Source organism: Bos mutus, chromosome 3 (genome assembly GCF_027580195.1).
Source record: "Bos mutus isolate GX-2022 chromosome 3, NWIPB_WYAK_1.1, whole genome shotgun sequence".
In the NCBI taxonomy this organism is placed as follows: Eukaryota; Metazoa; Chordata; class Mammalia; order Artiodactyla; family Bovidae; genus Bos; species Bos mutus.
Window position 1 is genome coordinate 32,134,214 of NC_091619.1, and position 20,760 is coordinate 32,154,973.

At 43.5% G+C, this 20,760-nt stretch overlaps 1 protein-coding gene across 1 annotated transcript; it reads right to left on the reverse strand.

Moving 5' to 3' along the window:
- Positions 1 to 1,601: 1,601 nt before the first annotated feature.
- LOC102281969 (glutathione S-transferase Mu 1) lies at positions 1,602 to 20,151 on the reverse strand. The gene is made up of 8 exons (XM_005891294.3): positions 19,813 to 20,151; positions 19,442 to 19,517; positions 18,959 to 19,023; positions 18,264 to 18,345; positions 18,076 to 18,176; positions 17,183 to 17,278; positions 16,986 to 17,096; positions 1,602 to 2,570 (listed from the first exon to the last, which is right to left on the reverse strand). Exons 1-8 carry the CDS (start codon positions 19,846 to 19,848, stop codon positions 2,481 to 2,483), a joined length of 657 nt encoding a protein of 218 aa, XP_005891356.2. The 5' UTR covers positions 19,849 to 20,151; the 3' UTR covers positions 1,602 to 2,480.
- Between the last annotated feature and the right edge of the window lie 609 nt (positions 20,152 to 20,760).

Here is a 20,760-nt window from a genome sequence, read left to right on the forward strand (position 1 = left end):
GATTCTGCTTTAAGAGTCCTTGGGCATCTGTGATACTGCGGGTCCCAGCCTCTTAATTGGCTGAGGCCAGTGCTTCAGGGGTCCCTCTGGTTCATGTAAACCCTTTAAGAGTGAAATCCCCATTCCCCCCAGGCCTGTGGGGCCCCTGCAGTTACTCCCCATTGGCCTTCAAAGCTAGACACTGTAAGGGCTCATCTTCCCAGTGCTAGACTCCCAGGTTGGGAGCCTGTTGTGGGTCTCAACTCTCACTCATGCTTTACAAGCAGTCTCCTACCCCCAGCTGCAGCGTCATGCCACAGTTCTGGGGACCTCACAACTACGGTGGAGCTCAATATGTCTACCCCATCACCCTTTAGAATCTTCATTAACTTTTTAATAATGTCATACATTTCTATAAGTTTAGATTAGTTTTTTTTAAAAAAACCTATTTGCATTCCATATTTCAATAAAATTATATTGGTAGTGAACAAAAACAGTTCCCCTATAGGAGAACCTGGGCTTTCCAGGTGGCGCTCGTGGTAAAGAACCTGCCTGCCAATGCAGGAGAAGCAGGTTCGATCCCTGGGTTGGGAAGATCCCTTGGAGAAGGAAATGGCAACTCACCCCAGTATTCTTGCCTAGAGAATCCCATGGACAGAGGAGCCTGGTGGGCTACCATTCATGGGGTCACAAAGAATCAGACACGACTGAAGTTACTTAGCCCACGCATGGAAGAACCTATGCAATATAACGATTCTCAAGTTAGTGGGTCACCCCCATGGGAGGTATGGGATTTCACGATAGCAGGAGTCCTCCCTGCCTACCTGTCTTACTGTGGTTCCTTCTTTATGTCTTTTAGTTATAGAAGATCCTTCCTGGTAGGCCCCAGTCTTTTTGATTGATGCATCTTCTGCAGATAGTTGTGACCTTTGGCGTGCTCACGAGAGAAGGTGAGCTCAGAGTCTTAATACTACACCATCTTGGCTGCTCTCTTGTACTGGGCTTTTTTTTTTCTTTTCTGTCATACCAGTTTTATCTTTAATCATATAATTCTTAAAGACTTTACAAGTATTCTTACTGTTCTCTGTTTATTTAAACTGCTAGACAACTGTCCAGCAGGATACTTCTCTAAAGTTACTCCTTGTTTTGAGCTAAGACTTGATTTACGCCTCAGGTATTGAGGCAGTACTTTTGCGGTTTGCAGGTGCAGGTATCCTGATATAAGATGGCACTCCACCTTCTGACCACACAGAGTGGCTACGCTAGACCTGCCCACTTCAGGTCAAGTTATACAAGGGCCAGTTACAGCCTACTAAATGCTTAGGTTAATGAGACCTACTGGCTTTCCCCCAGACCTGTAGATTTTAAATCTTCTGAAATTTATTCTTTACCTCAAGTGGCTGAGATAATTATATCCAGACCTCTAAAATCCATATAATTACTGTACACTTTGCAGGGCTTTAACTAGAGATAGTTCTTTCAAATTTCCAACTTTTCATTAAATATTTAGTGTGCCAGGCAGCAAAATAGATATGAGACATAAAGTCAAATAAGACATGGATTCTTTCCTCAGTGACTTTATGGTCAAGCTGGAGAGGAAACCAAGTATAACACGATTGTAATATAGTAGGGGCACACTTTACTGAGATATGTTTTAAGAATGCACATGAAGGGTATCTAAAGCAGGGTAAGCTTTCAGGAAAGGGTGACAGAAGCAAATCCACCAGGATCCCACACCATCAGTAGACTACTCAGACCCCTTCTCCAGCCCCTGAGAGTCCCCTGAACCATGACACAGAGTACTGCAAGCTGACAGGAGGCAGCCCATGAATGCTGAATTAAAGAGGAAACCAGGCACAGAAGGGCCCCCCTTCTGTAGAGACTTAATGCTAAGGAACAGAGATGCATGAAGTGGAGATAGAAATGAACAAGCAAGCCCCACCCCCTCTACACACACACGCATGCCCATCCATGTGGCCCTGCAGTAAACAGCAGAAGAGAGAATGGACACCCCTATACACCCAACACAGTCATTCATGACTCCAGGAAGCCAGGAGGGAATAAGACAAGACACAGCAGGTGTGAATAAGGCTTTCCTGGGGATCAAACAGGCTGGGCGGGAACCACACTGGGAAGCATGGTCTGTACACCAGGCCAGGTCTGGTCTTCAGGGCAGTGCTGGGAGCTCAGAGCAGAGCACTATGGGCCAGGGGTCTGGCTGGGCTCCTCACAGCAGAAGCAACCATGGAAGGGAAGGACAGCCTGGGTGGCTTCAGTGCAGGAGAGATAATGTGGGGTGGGGGAGGAAATTTGCTCAAAAATTATGGGAAACTGAATCTTTAAAGTAGGGATGGAAAGGGGTGTGGGAGAGGGATAAGGGGGCCAAGAGAGCATCTAGAGTGAACAGAAAGAGAAAGAAAAAGACAGAAGGTTCTGTGTGCAGGAAGGTCCATATTGTCTCCAGGGCACTGGCTCCTCATGTCATCTCCTAGTTGGAGGCGTTACTTGTTTCCCCACACGGCAAGCTTTAGAAACATAGGGTTTGGGTGGAAGCGGCTAGACTTCATGTAGGCAGAGATCCTCTTCAGGCCCTGAGGGTGGGAAAAAGAAGGTCAGGCCTCAGGTCTGCTGCCCCAGTAGGGTTCATGGAGTTCTCCCTAGGTTTGGAGGGCTAGATATAGCCCTTCCATGTGGAGTCAAATATTGGGGGAAAATAAAATCCTCCTGGTGTCCCCAGCTCTGCAAAGTTAAGTTTTCCAATTTCCTGTAATTCAAGCGGTATCTTGATAAGACATCACAAATGGAGACTCCACCCACTGCTGGGTGCTAGAGATGATGATATAGGTTTAGAATCTCTATGCCACTATCCTGCAAGATGGGTTCTACTGTCACCATTTATCAGAAGGGAAACTAGCCACACAGAAGTTAAGGACCTCTGTCATGATCACACAATTCATAAATAATATGGCTAGAATGCAGCCTGCTCCCTCTTGCCCCCTTTCTCTCTCCCCATTCTGCTGCACCCCCTTGCTCACAGTTGAAAACAAAAAGAACCAGGAGGCTCACTCATCATCCAGTTATACAAAGAGTTAAGTCACTATTCAAGGAAGCCACCCACCAACAGTGTGCCAGGAAGGCAATTCAGGATGGGGAAAAAAAAAAGATGAAATATTCTGTGTTTTGGACACATGGTTCCTAGACTGTTAAGATGCATCTACAGAAGAACTCTAATCACCCAAGATTTGCACATAGATACACACCCAAGATCTTTTCAGTATATAGAAAAGCACTAAAATCACTAACTAGAGATCCCTGGTTTTTGGTGATTAGCAGTAATCTTACCAAGATATATAGTTGATTACTCCTATTTCCCAGACCTCCTCCCCTGCCTCTTGAAAGCAGTTCCCCCAGAGCTATCTGAGAGGCTGTGTTCTAGGATATAGTCCTAGAATATAGACCTCAGTAAGGTCCCCAAGTAAAAGGGAAACTCAGTGCTTTGCATTATGTGGGTTTTACTTTCCAGTGGACGGTTTTGCTGACCACAGAGGGGCCCAGAGGAGACTCCATCCCCTCAACAAAACTTTACAAGGATCTGGAGCCTTGCTACCAGCAGGGCCCCTTGTGCTGGTCTACCTCTCTACATGTGCGTACAAATTTGGGTGAATCTCTCATGATCTCAGATTTATCATCTTGGTTGATGATCCTGAATTTTATTCAGTGGTAGATGAATAAGCCATACCTGGCCAGGTATGGCTTTCTCAGGCAATTGAGAAGCTTGCAGCAGAGGTGGAGACCAGTCCTCATACCACACAGCAGTCCCACAAGGAAACCGACTCTTTAAAGAAACTTGCCCATTTGGGGAACACACACAAAAAGTTTGGCAATCCTGGGTTCCCAGTGCTCACCATGGTTTTAGACTGTCAAAGAGGAAAACTGAGACATGTAAAAAATCTGAAATGACTACTGGGTGACAACTAGGAGAGTTAAGCTCATAAACAGCAGAAGGGCCCCCCACATACAGTTACCAATAGCAGTTTATCCTGACAGACTCTGAAATGGGAAAGCTTTCTAGACAAAAGAAAGAGGAATGACAGATTGCTAACCAATGACTAACATCATGGTCAGGTTTAGGTACATTACATATGGACCTTATACTTGCAAATACTTACTTAATTGGGATAAAGGGCTTCCCTGGTAGCTGAGATGGTAAAGAGTCTGCCTACAATGCAGGAGACCTGGGTTCAGTCTCTGGTTTGGGAAGATCCCCTGGAGAAGGACATGGCAACCCACTCCAGTATTCCTGCCTGGAGAATTCTATGGACAGAGCAGCCTGGAGGGCTACCATCCATGGGGTCACAGAGAGTCAGACATGACTGAGCGATTAACACTTTCACTTTACTTAATTTGGGACATTATACCAAAGGAAATCTCAACCTAAAAATCACCAAAATAGGGTTCTTTTGCCATTTCAAGATTGAGGGTTTTTTTTTTTTTCCCATGAACACCAGCTAGAGAAAGCAGACTAAAAGATCTGCTGAATGGAAGACCTCTTTTGATTGGTATTTAGAAGCTTTTAAAAGAGGAAATGAGAAAGTAACTTCTTACGGAAAACTGACAAAAGATTGCTTGAAATTATATCAGAATTTTTAAAAGGCTCCTGAATTTGGTTGGCCCTGCTCTCCACTGCTCCTCCCTGCTCCTCTAAGCATCTCCTTCAACGCTCTCCTACATCGTGTTCGACTCTCTCTGAACTTCCTTTTTATAACACCAAAAATTGATTCCCATGAAAGCAACCATAATTCAGAAGGCTTGGTAAAGTAATTATTTTGGCCAAAGAAGTTTTAAAAACTTTTTTTTCAAAATTCTGACAATAAGAAAGCCAAAGCCTTTCTAGTAGGAACTTGAATCATTTGCCTGTGCCTTTGAGATACAAATGTTCTAACTAATCTTAGGCACCTTCCACTTTGTTTCGAGAGCTTGGTCAGCCATCAGATAAGTACACATATAATGCATATTTGGCAACCAGTCAAGTAGAATGGGATTCTGAGCAGTCTCTTTGTCCAGCTAGGCCAGGTTTAGGGAAATGTGTCATATGGAGTTCCAATCTGTAAAGGGCCTTTATTGTCTCAACCTATTTTGTATCTGCCTATACAACAAGGCCTTTATTTTCTTAGCCTATACCAAGGAGTAAACTTTCTGGGTCTTGTGAAGGCTGCATAATTGCACCCTCTTGTGAGAATGCCTCTTGCATCTTCGTGGTTTAAGTTACTATTGGGACATCCTAAAAGACACTTATTCCTTGGAAGAAAAGTTATGACCAACCCAGACAGCATATTAAAAAGCAGAGACATTACTTTGCCAACAAACGTCCATCTAGTCAAGGCTATTGTTTTTCCAATAATCATGTATGGATGTGAGACTTGGACTATAAAGAAAGCTGAGTGCCAAAGAATTGACGGTTTTGAACCATGGTGTTCAAAAGGAGAAGACTCTTGAGAGTCCCTTGGACTGCAAGGAGATCCAACCAGTTCATCCTAAAGGAAATCAGTCCCGAATATTCATTGGAAGGACTGATATTGAAGCTGAAAGTCCAATACTTTGGCCACCTGATGTGAAGAGCTGACTCATTTGAAAAGACCCTGATGCTGGCAAAGATTGAAGGCAGGAGGAGAAGGGGACGACAGAGGATGAGATGGTTGGATGGCATCACCAATTAGATGGACATGAGTTTGAGTAAGCTCCAGGAGTTGGTGATGGACAGGGAAGCCTGGTGTGTGCAGTCCATGGGGTCGCAAAGAGTCGGACATGACTGAGTAACTGAACTGAACTGACTGTAAGATATTTAGGACTATTAATAAATATGTTTGGTACCACACTGACAAATTTTTATACAGAAAAAGCACATGTTTTTAGAAATCAAAAATAGTATTTATAAATTTGCCAATCTACAGAATACTAATATAAAAGACAGTTGACAATTGCTTGTTTCTTCAGTTCAGTTCAGTACTCCTTTCCCAATTTCAAACTAATCTGTTGTTCCATGTCCAGTTCTACATACAAATTTCTTAGGAGGCAGGTAAGATGGTCTGGTATTGCCAGAAATTTTCCTCAGTTTGTTGTGATCCACACAGTCATAGGCTTTGGCATAGTCAATAAAGCAGAAGCAGATGCTTTTCTGGAATTCTCTTGCTTTTTCAATGATCCAGTGGATGCTGGCAATTTATCTCTGGTTCCTCTGCCTTTTCTAAATCCAGCTTGAACATCTGGAAGTTCACGGTTCACGTACAGTTGAAGCCTGGCTTGGAGAATTTTGAGCATTACTTTGCTAGATGAGTGCAATTGTGCGGTAGTTTGAGTATTCTTTGGCATTGCCTTTCTTTGGGATTGGAATAAAAACTGCCCTTTTCCAGTCCTGTGGCTACTGCTGAATTTTCCAAATTTGCTGGCATATTGAGTGCAGCACTTTCACAGCATCATCTCTTACGACTTGAAATAGCTCAGCTGGAATTCCATCACCTCCACTAGCTTTGCTTGTAGTGATGCTTCCTTAGGCCCACTTGACTTTGCATTCCAGGATGTCTGGCTCTAGGTGAGCAATCACACCATCATGGTTATCTGGGTCATGAAGATCTTTTTGTATAGTTCTTCTGTATATTCTTGCCACCTCTTCTTAATATCTTCTGCTTCTGTTAGGTCCGTACCATTTCTGTCCTTTATTGTGCCCATCTTGCTTATTTCTTAGTTTTCACTAGAAACTAAGGTATTAAAGGTTAAGAATTCTAATTAATGTATGTAATTAAAACTATTAAAATAAGGAAAAAGCCTTTTTGGCAAAGGGGGAATTATAAAGAATAAAAATACGACAACTATATACCAATAAAATGGACAGCCTGAAGAAATGAATAAATTCGTAGAAAGGTACAATCTCCCAAACTGAACCAGGAAGGAAGATAAACTATGAATAGACCAATTACGGGTACTAAAACTGAATCTGTAGATACAAAACTCCCAACAAACGCACGCCCAGGACCAGATGATTTCACAGGTGAATTCTACTAAACATTTAGAGAAGACTTAACACCTATCCTTCTGAAACTATTCCTGCAAATTTCAGAGGAACTACTGAACTCTTTCTATGAAGACATCATCACCCTGATCCCAAAACCAAACAAAGACATCACACAAAAAAGTATAAGTATATAACTAATAAACAGATATGTAAAAATTCAAAGGAAGACATCACACAAAAAAGTGTAAGTATATAACTGGTGAACAGATATGTAAAAATTCTCAGCAAAATACTAGCAAACTAATCCAATAATACATTAGAAGGATCATACACCATGAATAAGTGAGATTATCCAGGGATACAAGGATTTTTTCAGTATCCATAAATCAACAGTTGAAACACTGTATCAATAAATTAAGAATAAAAACCATATGATCACCTCAATAGTTGTAGAAAACGCTACTGATGAAATTCAAATTCCATTTATGGCAAAAATAAAAAATAAAAGAGATTCCCTGGTGGTCTAGTGGTTAAGAATTCACTTGCCAATGCAGGAGACACAGGTTTAATCCCTGGTCTGGGAAGATTCCACATGCTGTGGAGCAACTAAGCCTGTGTGCCACAACTACTGAGCCAGCAGCCTAGAACCTACAACCTGCAGTGGCTAAGCCCACGACTTCTGAAGCCCATGTGCCTAGAGCCTGTGCTCCACAAGAGAAGCCACCGCAATGAGAAGCCTGAGCACTGCAACAAAGAGCAGCCCCCACTCACTGCAACTGGAGAAAGCCCATGTGCTGCAGTTAAGGCCCAACACAGCCAAAAATAACTCATCTTTAAAAAGATACCATTCTTAAAAAAAAAAACTCCATAAAGTGGGCATAGAGGGAGCATACCTCAAATAGGCTATGTATAACAAACCCACAGCTAGCATAATACTCAATGGTGAAAAGCTGAAAGCATGATCTCTAACATCAGGAACAAGACAAGGATGCCCACTGTCACTACTTTTATTCAATATAGTTTTGAAAGTACTAGCCACAAGCAATCAGACAAGAAATAAAAGGAATCCAAATTGGAAAGGAAGAAGTAAAACTGTTACTGTTATTATACATAGAAAATCCTAAAGATGCTATCAGAAAACTAATAGAGCTCATCAATGAAGTCAGTAAAGTTGCAGGATACAAAATTAATAAACAGAAATCTCTTGCATTCCTATACAGTAACAATAAACTATAAGAAAGAGAATTAGGAAACAACCCTTTTTGCCATCACATCGAAAAAAATATCAAAAATATCTAGGGATAAACCTATCTAAAGAGGCAAAACACGTGGACTCGGAAAGCTATCAGATACTGATGAAAGAAATCAAAGATGACACAAACAGATGGAAGAATATACCATGTTCTTGGATTGAAAAAATCAATATTGTCAAAATGACCATATTACTCAAGGCAATCTACAGATTCAGTGCAACCTCTATCAAATTACCAATGGCATTTTTCATAGAACTAGAGCAAAAAAAATCTTTAAATTTGTATGGAGACACAAAAGACCCCAAATAGCCAAAAGAATCTTGAGAAAGAAAAATGGAGCTAGAGGAATCAGGGTCCCTGACTTCAGATTATACTACAAAGCTATAGTCATCAAAACAGTATGGTACTGACACAAAAGTAGAACTATAGATCACTGGAACAGGATAGAAAACCCAGAAATAAACCCATACACCTACAATCAATTAACATATGACAAAGGAAACAAGACTACACAATGTTGGAAAGACAGTCTCTTCAACAAATGGTGCTGGAAAAACTGGACAGCTACATGTAAAAAAAATGAAATTAGATCATTCTTTAATACCATACACAAAAATAGACTCAAAATAGAACCAAAGACCTAAATGTGAGACTGGACACTATAAAACTCCTAGAGGAAAACATAGGCAGAAGACTCTGACATTTGCAGCAACATCTTTTTTTATCTGACTCCCAGAATAATGGAAATAAAAATAAAAAATAACAAATGAGACCATTGAAAACTTTTGCACAGCAAAGGAAACAATAAACAAAATGAAAAGACAGCCCACAGATTGGGAGAAAAATTTGCGAATGATGTGACCTGACAAAGGATTAGTCTCCAAATTTTATAAACAGTGCATAATGCTTAACAGCATCAAAACAAAAAACTTAGTCAATAAATGGGCAGAGGACCTAAATAGACATTTCTCCAAGGAAAACGCACAGATGGCCAAGAGGCACGTGAAAAACTATTAGAGAAATGAAAATGAAAGCTACAATGAGATATCACCTCACACCAGTCAGAATGGCTATCATCAAAAAATCCAAACAATAAATGCTAGAGAGGGTGTGGAGAAGAGGGACTCCTCCTATACTGTTGGTGGGAATGTAAACTGGTACAGCTATTATGGAGAACAGTATGCAAGTAACTTAAAAAGTAAAATAGAGCTACTATGTGACCCTGAAATCCCATTCCTGGGCATATATCCAGAAAAAAACTTGATCTGTAGAGATTCATGCACACCAATATTCATTGCAGCACTGTCTACAATAGCCAAGACGTGAAAGCAACCTCAATGTCCACTGACAGATGAATAAAAAGATGAGGTGCATACATACAATGGAATACTCAGCCATTAAAAAGAATGAAATAATGCCATTTGCAACAACATGGATGGACCTAGAGAGTGTCATACTGAGTGAAGTAAGTCAGACAGAGAAGGAGAAATATTGTATGACATCCTTTATATGTGGAATCTGAAAAGAAATGATACGAATGAAATTACTTATGAAACAGAAAGAGACTCAAAGACTTAGAGAATGAACTTAGGTTGCCAGGGAGAAGGATGAGGGGATGGAATACTTAGGGAATTGGGGATGGACATGTACACACTGCTATACTTGAAATGCATAACCAATAAGGATCTACAGTATAGCACATGGAACTCTACTCAATGTTATGCAGCAGCCTAGATGAGAGGGGAGTCTGGGGGAGAATGGATACATATATATATGTATGGCTGAGTCCCTTTGCTATTGACTTGAAACTATCATGACACTGTTAATCAGCTATACCCCAATATAAAATGAAAGGTTTTTAAAAAATGGGCAGAAGACCTAGACATTTCCAAAGAATACATACAGATGACCAACAGGAACATGAAAATATGTTCAATATTGCTAATTGTTGGAGAAATGCAAATCAAAACTATAATGATACTATACATCACCTCACACAAGTCAGAATGCCCATCATCAAAAGGTCTATAAATTGTAAATAGAGAATGGAGAAACGAGAACCCTCTTACAGTGGGGTGGGAATATGAAATGGTGCAGATGCTATGGAGAACAATATTGAAGTTCCTTAAAAAACTAAAAATAGAGTTACCATATGATCCAGCAATCCCACTCCTGGCATGGATCCAAAGAAAATTCTAATTCAAGAAGATACATGCACTCCTATGTTCACAGCAGCATGATTTACAATACCCAAGACATGGAACCAACCTAAGTATTCATCAACATATAAATGGATAAAGAAGATGTGGGTGTGGGTGTGTGTGTGTATATACATACAATGGAGTACTACTCAGGAATAGAAAAGAATGAAATAATGCCATTTGCAGCAACATGGATGGACCTAGAGATAATAATACTAAGTGAAATAAGTCAGACAGAGAAAGACAAATCTCATATGTATCACTTATATATGGAATCTAAAATTATGATAAAAAATGAACTTATTCACATAATGGAAACAGACTCACAGACATAGAAGATAAATTTATGGTTACCAAAGGGGAAAGAGGGGGAATAAATTAGGAGTGTGCTACTAACAGAGAAGGCAATGGCACCCCACTCCAGTACTCTTGCCTGGGAAATCCCATGGACAGAGGAGCTGCGGTCCATGGGGTCGCTAGGAGTCCAACAGGACTGAGCGACTTCACTTTCACTTTTCGCTTTCATGCACTGGAGAAGGAAATGGCAACCCACTCCAGTGTTCTTGCCTGGAGAGTCCCGGGGACGGCGGAGCCGGGTGGGCTGCTGTCTCTGGGGTCACAGAGTTGGACACGACTGAAGTGACTTAGCAGTAGCAGCACTAACAGATACACACTACCATATATAAAGTAAACAAAAAGGAACTACTGTATATCACCAGGGACTATATTTAATATCTTGTAACAAACTATGATGGAAAAGAATATGAAAAAGTATATATATATATATGTACATTCTGAATTATATGTAATTGAAACATTTTGCAGTACACTTGAAACAGTACAAAACTTGAATCAAAAATACTTCAATTTTAAAATGGAAATGTACTTTGTTAAGGGAAAATAAAGTGACTTTGTGCTAAAGCTGATTATTTCTCTTTTTTCCTTTTTAAAAAAAAGTTATTTCTAAATGGGAAAGAAAACGAGAGACAAACTAATATGGATATAGAAAGTTGTAAAAGGCTTGTGAGAAAGAAAAGATAACTTTAGAAAGGAATTCTATGTGTGGTCCAGTCTGGCTAAGATTAGAATGAGCTAAACTAAGTAAATAAATTTCAGTATTAAATGTCAGGTGGTGCAAAACTAGAATCTGATTTTTCTTTCCATTGAGAGGACAAAGTTTTCTTGAAATATTGATTTTTTGGTAACAATGTAAAACGTTTCTTTACCTCTTAAGTGATCTATTATAATTTCACATATTTAGACTTTAAAATCTTTTACTGTCTCTTTGGTTAAGTGAATAAGTATTTATTGGGACCTATGATCCTACTTGGAGAAGGCAATGGCACCCCACTCCAGTACTCTTGCCTGGAGAATCCCATGGATGGAGGAACCTGGTGGGCTACAGTCCATAGGGTCGCTAAGAGGACACGACTGAAGTGACTTAGCAGCAGCAGCAGCATGATCCTACTTTCAGTTCAGTTCAGTTGCTCAGTCATGTCCGACTCTTTGCAACCCCATGAATCGCAGCACGCCAGGCCTCCCTGTCCATCACCAACTCCTGGAGTTCTCTCAGACTCAAGTCCATCAAGTCAGTGCTGCCATCCAGCATCTCATCCTCTGTTGTCCCCTTCTCCTCCTGCCATCAATCCCTCCTAGCATCAGGGTCTTTTCCAATGAGTCAACTCTTTGCATGAGGTGGCCAAAGTACTGGAGTTTCAGCTTTAGCATCATTCCTTCCAAAGAAATCTCAGGGCTGATCTCCTTCAGAATGGACTGGTTGGATCTCCTTGCAGAAATGCTATAAAAACTTGATATCTTTGGCAAACCTTCCCCAAGTCAAATTCTAAATGAAGTTCTTTTGACAGCTAACACTTTGGAATGATTCAGCTGCTGCTGCTGCTGCTAAGTCACTTCAGTTGTGTCCAACTCTGTGCGACCCCATAGATGGCAGCCCACCAGGCTCCCCCGTCCCTGGGATTCTCCAGGCAAGAACACTGGAGTGGGTTGCTATTTCCTTCTCCAATGCATGAAAGTGAAAAGTGAAAGTGAAGTCACTCAGTCTGTGTCTGACTCAGCGACCCCATGGACTGCAGCCTGCCAGGCTCCTCCCTCCATGGGATTTTCCAGGCAAAACAGTACTGGAGTGGGGTGCCATTGCCTTCTCAGAGGGCCCTAAAATAACTCAAAGAGAGATACTAATTACACTTTTCGGTATGTTAAGTAACATGGGAAATGTTGTCAAATGAGTTATAATGAACACTTTTAGATTATACTATATAGATAATTAATTCTAATGCTAAGTCTCTTCAGTCATGTCCGACTCTGTGCGACCCCATAGACGGCAGCCCACCAGGCTCCCCCATCCCTGGGATTCTCCAGGCAAGAACACTGGAGTGGGTTGCCATTTCCTTCTCCAGTGCATGAAAGAGAAAAGTCAAAGTGAAGTTGCTCAGTCGTGTCCGACTCTTAGCGACCCCATGGACTGCAGCCTACCAGGCTCCTCTGTCCATGGATTTTCCAGGCAAGAGTACTGGAGTGGGGTGCCATTGCCTTCTCCAATATAGATAATTATTATTATATAAAATTACTAAAAGTATCCTGGCATCTTATGTGTCATAACTCTAGTTATTGTATTAAAATTTTGTATGCCACAGAAATAACCAAATTTTACTGACAGTTATATTGTAATCAGATCATTTGTCTTTTGACATTTATGGGCAGTTATTGTTTTACTCTGATTCTTTTTAAAAGAATGTAGATCTTGACGATTCATAAGAAGGACCTTTTTACAAATACACATTTCTGGTAACTTTTAAATGATCCCACTGAACTGAGTGAAAAATTTACAAAACTGTAAATGGAAAACCTGATGGCTTCATAAAACTACTAACAAAAAAAAGTCAAGGTCAACAAGATTTAATTCCATGGCACTGAATGAAGTGAATTTATAATTTTATGGCTGCTTGAAATATTGCCGGCTTTTAATCTTTGTTTTCTGGATATGAGGAAACATTTCCTCTTATGCCTACTAACTTGCAGCAAGTTGATAAAGTATACCTTTGCAAACAAAGATGGAGCATTTATCTTTTTCTTTCTATCTAATCCCTTCAGCATTTGGCCTCTCCAACTGGCCCCTCTCTGGACTTGATGGCTTCTCGTGATCTAGACTGCAACAAGTTATATTAATCATTGTTTTAATTTATTCTTTGTTGTTTTCAAACTATTCATGCTTTGCTTCCCTCATTGTTGTACTGTGACCTTAAAATGTTACTAGCTATATTGCTTATACCTTAATTATTTCATAAGATTATTGTTTCTTGCATTACCTTCTGTGCAGCCGGGTCTCTGATAAAATTAACGATGGTAAACCTCTATATATCACACATATATACCTCCATATTGGTTTCTCAGGTGGCCCTAGTGGTAAAGAACTGGCCTGCCAGTGCAGGAGACATAAGAGATGTAGGTTCGATCCCTCAGTTGGGAAGATCTCCTGGAGGAGGGCTTCACAGCCCACTCCAGTATTCTTGCCTGTATAATCCCCGTGGACAGAGGAGCCTAGCAGACTACTGTCCATGGGCTCACAAAGAGTCAGACATGATAGAAGTGAGTTAGCACACACACAGCTCTATATAAAATTAATTGTGATGATGCAACTCTAGATATGGGAAGAAGTAACAAAGGGAAACATATTCTGGGTCATAATAGACTAGTTAGTAAGACAGATGATCCAGAGATGTTTTAGTATATTCACAGTGTCCAGATATAGCATAGAAGTGACCTATCAATGAAGTCCTTGTCTGACCTAGAAATGAGCCTTCCTAGCACCATGGGACAAATCGGTGATGAAATGCCTCCCAATCCTTGGTCAAATTTATGGCCTAAAGCTGTAAACAAAAAGAACAGAGTCTCACTCACTACCTGGTTAAGGAAAGGACTAAGCTGTAACCCACTGCAATCACTCACAGACTGTGTGCCTTAAGGGGAGTTCAGGATGGAGAAAACTAGGATGAAACATCCTGTGTTTTGGACACAGGTCCCCTAGAGAGTTGGGTTGCATCTCGAATGAAGAATTACAAAGACCCGAGATTCACCCATCTTCCTACACATAGGAAAGCATTAAGATCATTAACGTGAGATGTTGGTTTTTTGATGATTAGTAGCAATCTTTTACCAACATGTATATTTGACGATGTCATGAAAAAAATGCACAACCTAAAAGTTCAGAATTATGTTTTATACTGTAATTCTCTGAGGACTTCAGAGCAGTCCCTTAGAGCTACCCGAGAGGCTGCTTCCTGGGCTTAAAGAGGTAGGGAAGGAGCCAGGATATATACGAGTTTTGTAACAAAACCAAGTAGTTGGAATATCAAAAGATTACTGTTAATTAAAGAAAATCAGACATCTCAAGTTAATGAATTTAGCACTGTTCTCTGTATAGGAAGCTACAAAAGTTTGGGCTCACTGAAGTTGTTACTTTGATATGTACCTCCGCTACCTGAGGCCAGTATCCTGTGTTTTCCCATCCGGAGTCTCTGCTGGGCACACTGCTGGGCACACTGCTGGGTGCGGCTGCAGTGGATGAAGGCTAGGTGGTGGGCACTGGGTTTACATCCTGAATTCCCTCAGGACCCACCACAGGGGACAACTATAATGCAATGGCTTGATGGCTGCAACATCCTTAGTTTACTGCCTTTGGCAGGCAAATTTCTCATTCTCAACTATATGTATTTTCAAGGTGAAAATTTATATATCTGCTGTCTTCTACCTTACCTCTTCATAGCAGTTACTCAGAGCTCTCTGAGAGGCTGTCACATAGGCTACAAGTCCCCAGTAAGACCCCCAAATAAGACTGAAACTCACTGCATTCACATTGTAGTTTTTTATTGTCTTCTCCCCCCCACTCCCCAGGGGACATCTCCCTACAGAACAACTTCTCATTCTGCAAAACAATTCTCTTTGTCAGAAGGAAGCTCTTGGCTCCCCAGGGCTTGACCACAGGTGGACCCCAAGCACAACAAAGGGGCTTAGGGAGTAGATAAACAGCTTGAAAGAGACACCACATCTCATCCAGCAAAACGTGGATGAAAGGTGATAGGAGGTGTGGAGCAGCAAGACTAGGCCAGGCCACACTCTGATTATTCCACTTAAAGGACACAGAGCAGCTGCCTGGCCTAGGACCTGAGCCCCTTCTCACTGAGCCCCAACCTCCCTCATCCCCGGTCCTGCTGCAGCCAACCAGGCGCTGAGATGCTCAGGTGCACCTGTGCACCATCTTCCCAAAACAAACAGTGCCCCAGAGTTCCCAGGACTCCAAAGACCTAGGGCTGCTTGTACCGCACAGCGCAGGCCCCAGCAGGCCACACACTGGAGCCCACTTCTGTCCCACATCCTCCCTGCTGGGTAGTCATCCCGGTTCTTGCAAAAATTTCAGGTCAACAAGCCTTGGACCAAAACCAGAGCTGAAGAGAACTGGCTGAGGAGGCAGATTTCATGATGGGAGTGGGAATACAAAACAAGATTAGGCTGAAAAACATATTGGACTAGAGCTTCAAATTCCCAAGTCCATCATAAAGAGACTTTCTTACTCTCCAGTTGGTAGATTGAGGGTGAATGACGAGCTGGGAGGTGCAGTCAGACTGTGCTCCTCTAGAACCAAGGTGGCTCCATGTACTCTACACAGCTCGGGGTTCCTATAGTTCTCCAGCTGCACTGAGCCCCAGAGGCTGGGTGACAGGACTATGTGACTTCTGCATCCCCCTCTGCCTGACATAGTGCCTCATAGAGGGAAGAGGATCAGATCAGTGAATGTAACTTAAAATGATGTACTACCCCATCTCTGAGATGGAATCTTGGATAAGTAGAAGGAAGAAAGAAGGAAGACATGGAGGGAAGGAAAGTGCCCATCGTAAGAGGCATCCCTATAAAATCTTCCCAAAAAGGCACCTACATATGGAAGAAAATCCCAGCACCAATTACATTCCTGGAAATCTCAGTACAACCCCAGAGAGGGAGCCAATAGCCAGAGAGCCTTATGGAGAGCAGGAGAAAATATTGTTTGTGTTTTTATTACTTCATATCAACCCTATTGTGTCTCAACTCTACAAATGCCAGCTGCATGCAAACTCCTGAAGATTCTGCTTCATCCACACTTTCCAGAGCTGTGAACCCAGTCAACAAAAGAACCTGAGCTTTTTTTCATTTTCATACAAGAAACAGAGAGCCCCTGACTGCTGCCCATAGAAGCCAGACACTCTGACTGTGAGCCCAGCACAGTCTGTACTGGTTCTGTGACCTTCAGAAATTACTTATCCTTTCAGCTTAATTCCTGATCAGTAAAACGGAGAGGATAATTATTCTACCATGTAGGAATGTTATAAAGGTTAAATCTGACACAATATATGTCAGCTGCTGAGCAGAGATCCTGGAATAAACCAAGTTCTCAATAAATTCTATTTCTCATTGTAGTTCCAACTAGGAAAGCATCAGAAAGTAGAGGGAAGAGAAGAGAGAGATAAATAGTAGGAGGACCAGGGAAATCACCTCGAAACGGGTAATGAAGTCTTTCAAGTTTGGAAATTCATCCAGACATGTAGGTTCAAATATGCGGTGCCGGTCAAGGACATCATAAGCCAAGAAATCCACATAGGTGAGCTGCAGAAAGACAAAGCAGGAATGTGCACCAAACTCTGAGTAAGAAAATACACCAGTTCTCCTTCCTCTGAAGCCATCCCACTGACCTTGTCCCCTGCGAACCAAGGCCTCTTCGCCAGAAAATCTGAGAAGAGCTTCATCTTTTCAGGAATCTCCTTCAAGAAACCAGGCTTCAGTGTCTCCTAGACAAAAACCAGCTGTCACCGCTCTCAGACACAGACTCCCTGGCAGAGAGCAGGCTTCCCAGGGCTGTGTCTGATCCCAGCTGTGGGTGAGGAGCAATGTCCCCTGACTGAACCTGGGTTCGTGCCCACTCTGCAATTCAACCCACCTGTGTTCACTAAACTCCTATGGGTACCACCTCACATCTGTGAGAGGCGATGGGAAGGCAAAGGGCAAAACCACACTCTCCCTGAACGTGTCACCACTCAGCTTCAGGCACCTGCCATGGGTCAGACCAGCAGTGCTGTGAGGCCTGGCAGAGCTCTGTCCTCAGACCTCAGGCTGATGGTCTTAGTGTTGACTAAAATTTAATGTTGACTAAAATGACTAGGAAAGAAGTCCTACATTCCAGTGTCGGAGACAAGAATGGTGTGGACGCCTGGGCAGTTTCTGGACAGTTGGGGACAATTTGAGAGCCTGAAAGGAAGGAGGAGGAGAAACAAAGTCTGGCACTGGGGTGCCTACAAGACACACATCCTGAGCCCTGAGATGCCAGGAAGAACCTGGGCTAATGAGGTAAACACCATCTAGGAACTGAATCTCCACCCAGGGGAGGCTGGACTGCTCCTAAGATTGGTGGGAATTAGAGTTTGCATTTTATGTTCTGGGGGTTCTGAGAGTCACTCTGGGGACTCTGTAGGGACAAGCTTGGTGGATCAGTAGCACCAAATGGTTCAAATGGCAAAAGGACCAGTGCAGATGGACCCTGTCCTACATTTAAACTCTGTGCAACCCAGCCCAGTGGAAGGGAACTCACAAAGTCAGGGCTGTAACAGATCCTGGCCATGTGCAAGCGGACGTCCATAGTCTGGTTCTCCAAAATGTCCACACGGATCTTCTCCTCCTCTGTCTCCCCACCTGTGGCCACACAACAGAGACTCACCCTCAGCGTCCCACTCCAGCCCAGCCCAGGGGAGTAGGCATGTGTTCCCCAGCCCCACTTACACATATTGTGCTTGCGAGCGATGTAGCGAAGGATGGCATTGCTCTGGGTGAGCTTGTGAGCTCCATCAATTAAGTAGGGCAACTGGAAGAACAACATGGCCTTTGTTGTGCAACACACAGGAGTCTGTGTTTGAACTCCAGACTGCCCTGCACCCGCTCCCTGACCAAGTACAGAGATGAAACCTGGCACTCGAAGAGCCTGGCCCATTGCTTGCTTGCTTGCTTGCTAAGTCGCTTCAGTCGTGTCCGACTCTGTGCAACCCCATAGACGGCAGCCCACCAGGCTCCCCCGTCCCTGGGATTCTCCAGGCAAGAACGCTGGAGTGGGTTGCCATTTCCTTCTCCAATGCATGAAAGTGAAAAGTGAAAGTGAAGTCGCTCAGTCGTGTCCGACTCTTAGCGACCCCATGGACTGCAGCCTACCAGGCTCCTCCATCCATGGAATTTTCCAGGCAAGAGTACTGGAGTAGGGTGCCATCACCTTCTCCGGAGCCTGGCCCATGGTAGACACTAAATAATATGCTGTAAAATGGAGAGATGAGCTGGACACAGAGTATCATTGAAGGGCAGGGGAGAGAACCAGGAAGCTGAGAGACAGAGCAGAAGGCACCAGATTCTGAAACCTCTAAGCCGGGAAAGGAGATGGATGGAGACACTGTCCACTTCTTCCCACAGACCCCAGCCCCTGTACCTACATTGGGGAAGTCCAGGCCCAGCGTGAATTTTTCACTCAGCCACTGGCTTCTGTCATAGTCGGGAGCTGAGAAAAAGAACATACAGTGAAACAAATTTCCCGAGTCCAGCCCTCCTTCCCGGGGGACCCACCAAGGAGTCAGAGGCAAAACTCCCTGAACTGGTGGATGTGGATTCAGAACCGCCAATCTCACATGGAGCTTTGGGGGAAAGCACATTTATAAGGTTTTGGAACCTCCCTGAGTGAGGCTTACAGAGAGTTAGTGCAACACTAACAGGTGCCCAGGACTGATACAGGGCTTAGCTATGGGCTCTCATGTCCTTCCTTAGAGACCAGCTGCACCCTCAAAGTGTTTGGGAAGGGGCAGGCCTCTGCTCCAGCTGGTGGAGGGCAACAGAGGCAACAGGGACAAGGATATGAGTGGGCTTGGCACCAAATCAGTGTGACTTGGCCAGAATTCAGGACATGAAAAGGATGCTATTACCGTCCCCCATCGTGTACTTCTTCTCCTCATAGTTTGAGTCTGTATACTCCAGGAGCAGGCGGATGGCATGGGCCAGCTGGGAGAGATGCCAGGACAGAGAGCAGTTGTCAGGTCTTGACTGCCAAACTCTCACTGCTCCAGGTGGCTTCCATACTCCCAACCCTCTCCCTTCACCACCACCCCCAACCCTGCATGGGAGCCACCCACACACACACACACACACACACATGCCAACACCAGGTAAGATGGTGGGGTAAGGAAAGGGGCTCTGCTGCAGCAAGCCCTGTGGAAGCTTCTGGTTGAACCAGTCCCACCGCCCGGGATTTCCCCACCCGCCTCCATCTTCCCAGCCCTTGTGGACCCCCGCTCACCCCACGGATGTCCCAGTAACCCAGGATCATGGGCATGGTGCAGTTATGACGCTCAGAGTGCAGAAGCTCCAGGACAGCTGGACTTGAAACTTATCCTGTGACCGGGGGGGTCAAGGCAGGCCCGGAAGCACCAGCCCCTCTTTTCGGTCCCACCCCCGGCACAGACCCTGACTCAGCCCCAGACAGGCAGAGCGAGGACTATTCCTGTCTCTTAGCAGAAGGAATTGGAAGCCAAGCTCTGGTCACCTAGAAGACTAGGGCCACCTGAGTCGAGCTCGCCAGGTTCCTGCCTCAAGTCAGCCCTTGACTATTCAGGGGAGATGGCAGTGCCCTCAGGGAAACAAGCCTGAATCATAACAAGAGCAAGGCTCCTCCCTCTCCACTCCCCTCTCTGGCTCAGCTCAGCCTTAACTCTGGCTGCAGAGTTCCTGCGGGCTCTGGGCAGCTCTGACAGCCAAGTTTAGGCTAAGAGTCATGCGCCTGAAATGGAGACATTAAATCGGTCCCTGAGGACATTCCTGGTCATCCAGTGGCTAAGATTTCCCACTCCAAGTGCAGGGGAATGAGGTTGGATCCCTGGTCAGGGAACTAGATCACACAAGCTGCAACTGAGTGTTTCTGCATGGCTGCCGAACAGCCTGCATGTCTCAACAAAGATGTGAGATCACCAGTGCCTCAACTAAGAACTGGCAAGCCCAAATAAATAAATATTTTAAAACTTGGCTCCTATTAGAGGAAGATCAAGACTCCAGGCCATCCTAACACTCCCCCATGATTTATTTATATAATCCATGATAGCTGCAGTCTTCCAGAACAGAATATCACTGTAATAGGAAGAGGTGAAAGTGAAAGTCGCTCAGTCATGTCCAACTCTTTGCGACTCCATGGACTACGCAGTCCATGGAATTCTCCAGGCCAGAATACTGTAGTGGGTAGCCTTTCTCTTCT

What these genes read in the sequence shown, in the direction of transcription:
- LOC102281969 (XM_005891294.3), bottom strand. Translation starts at nt 19,848, where the DNA reads ATGCCCATGATCCTGGGTTACTGGGACATCCGTGGG. An exon ending in GTTACTGGGACATCCGTGGG is followed by an intron (nt 19,518 to 19,812) that starts GTGAGCGGGGGT and finishes CATCTCTCCCAG; the next exon opens with CTGGCCCATGCCATCCGCCT. An exon ending in TGGGCCTGGACTTCCCCAAT is followed by an intron (nt 18,346 to 18,958) that starts GTAGGTACAGGG and finishes TTGTTCTTCCAG; the next exon opens with TTGCCCTACTTAATTGATGG.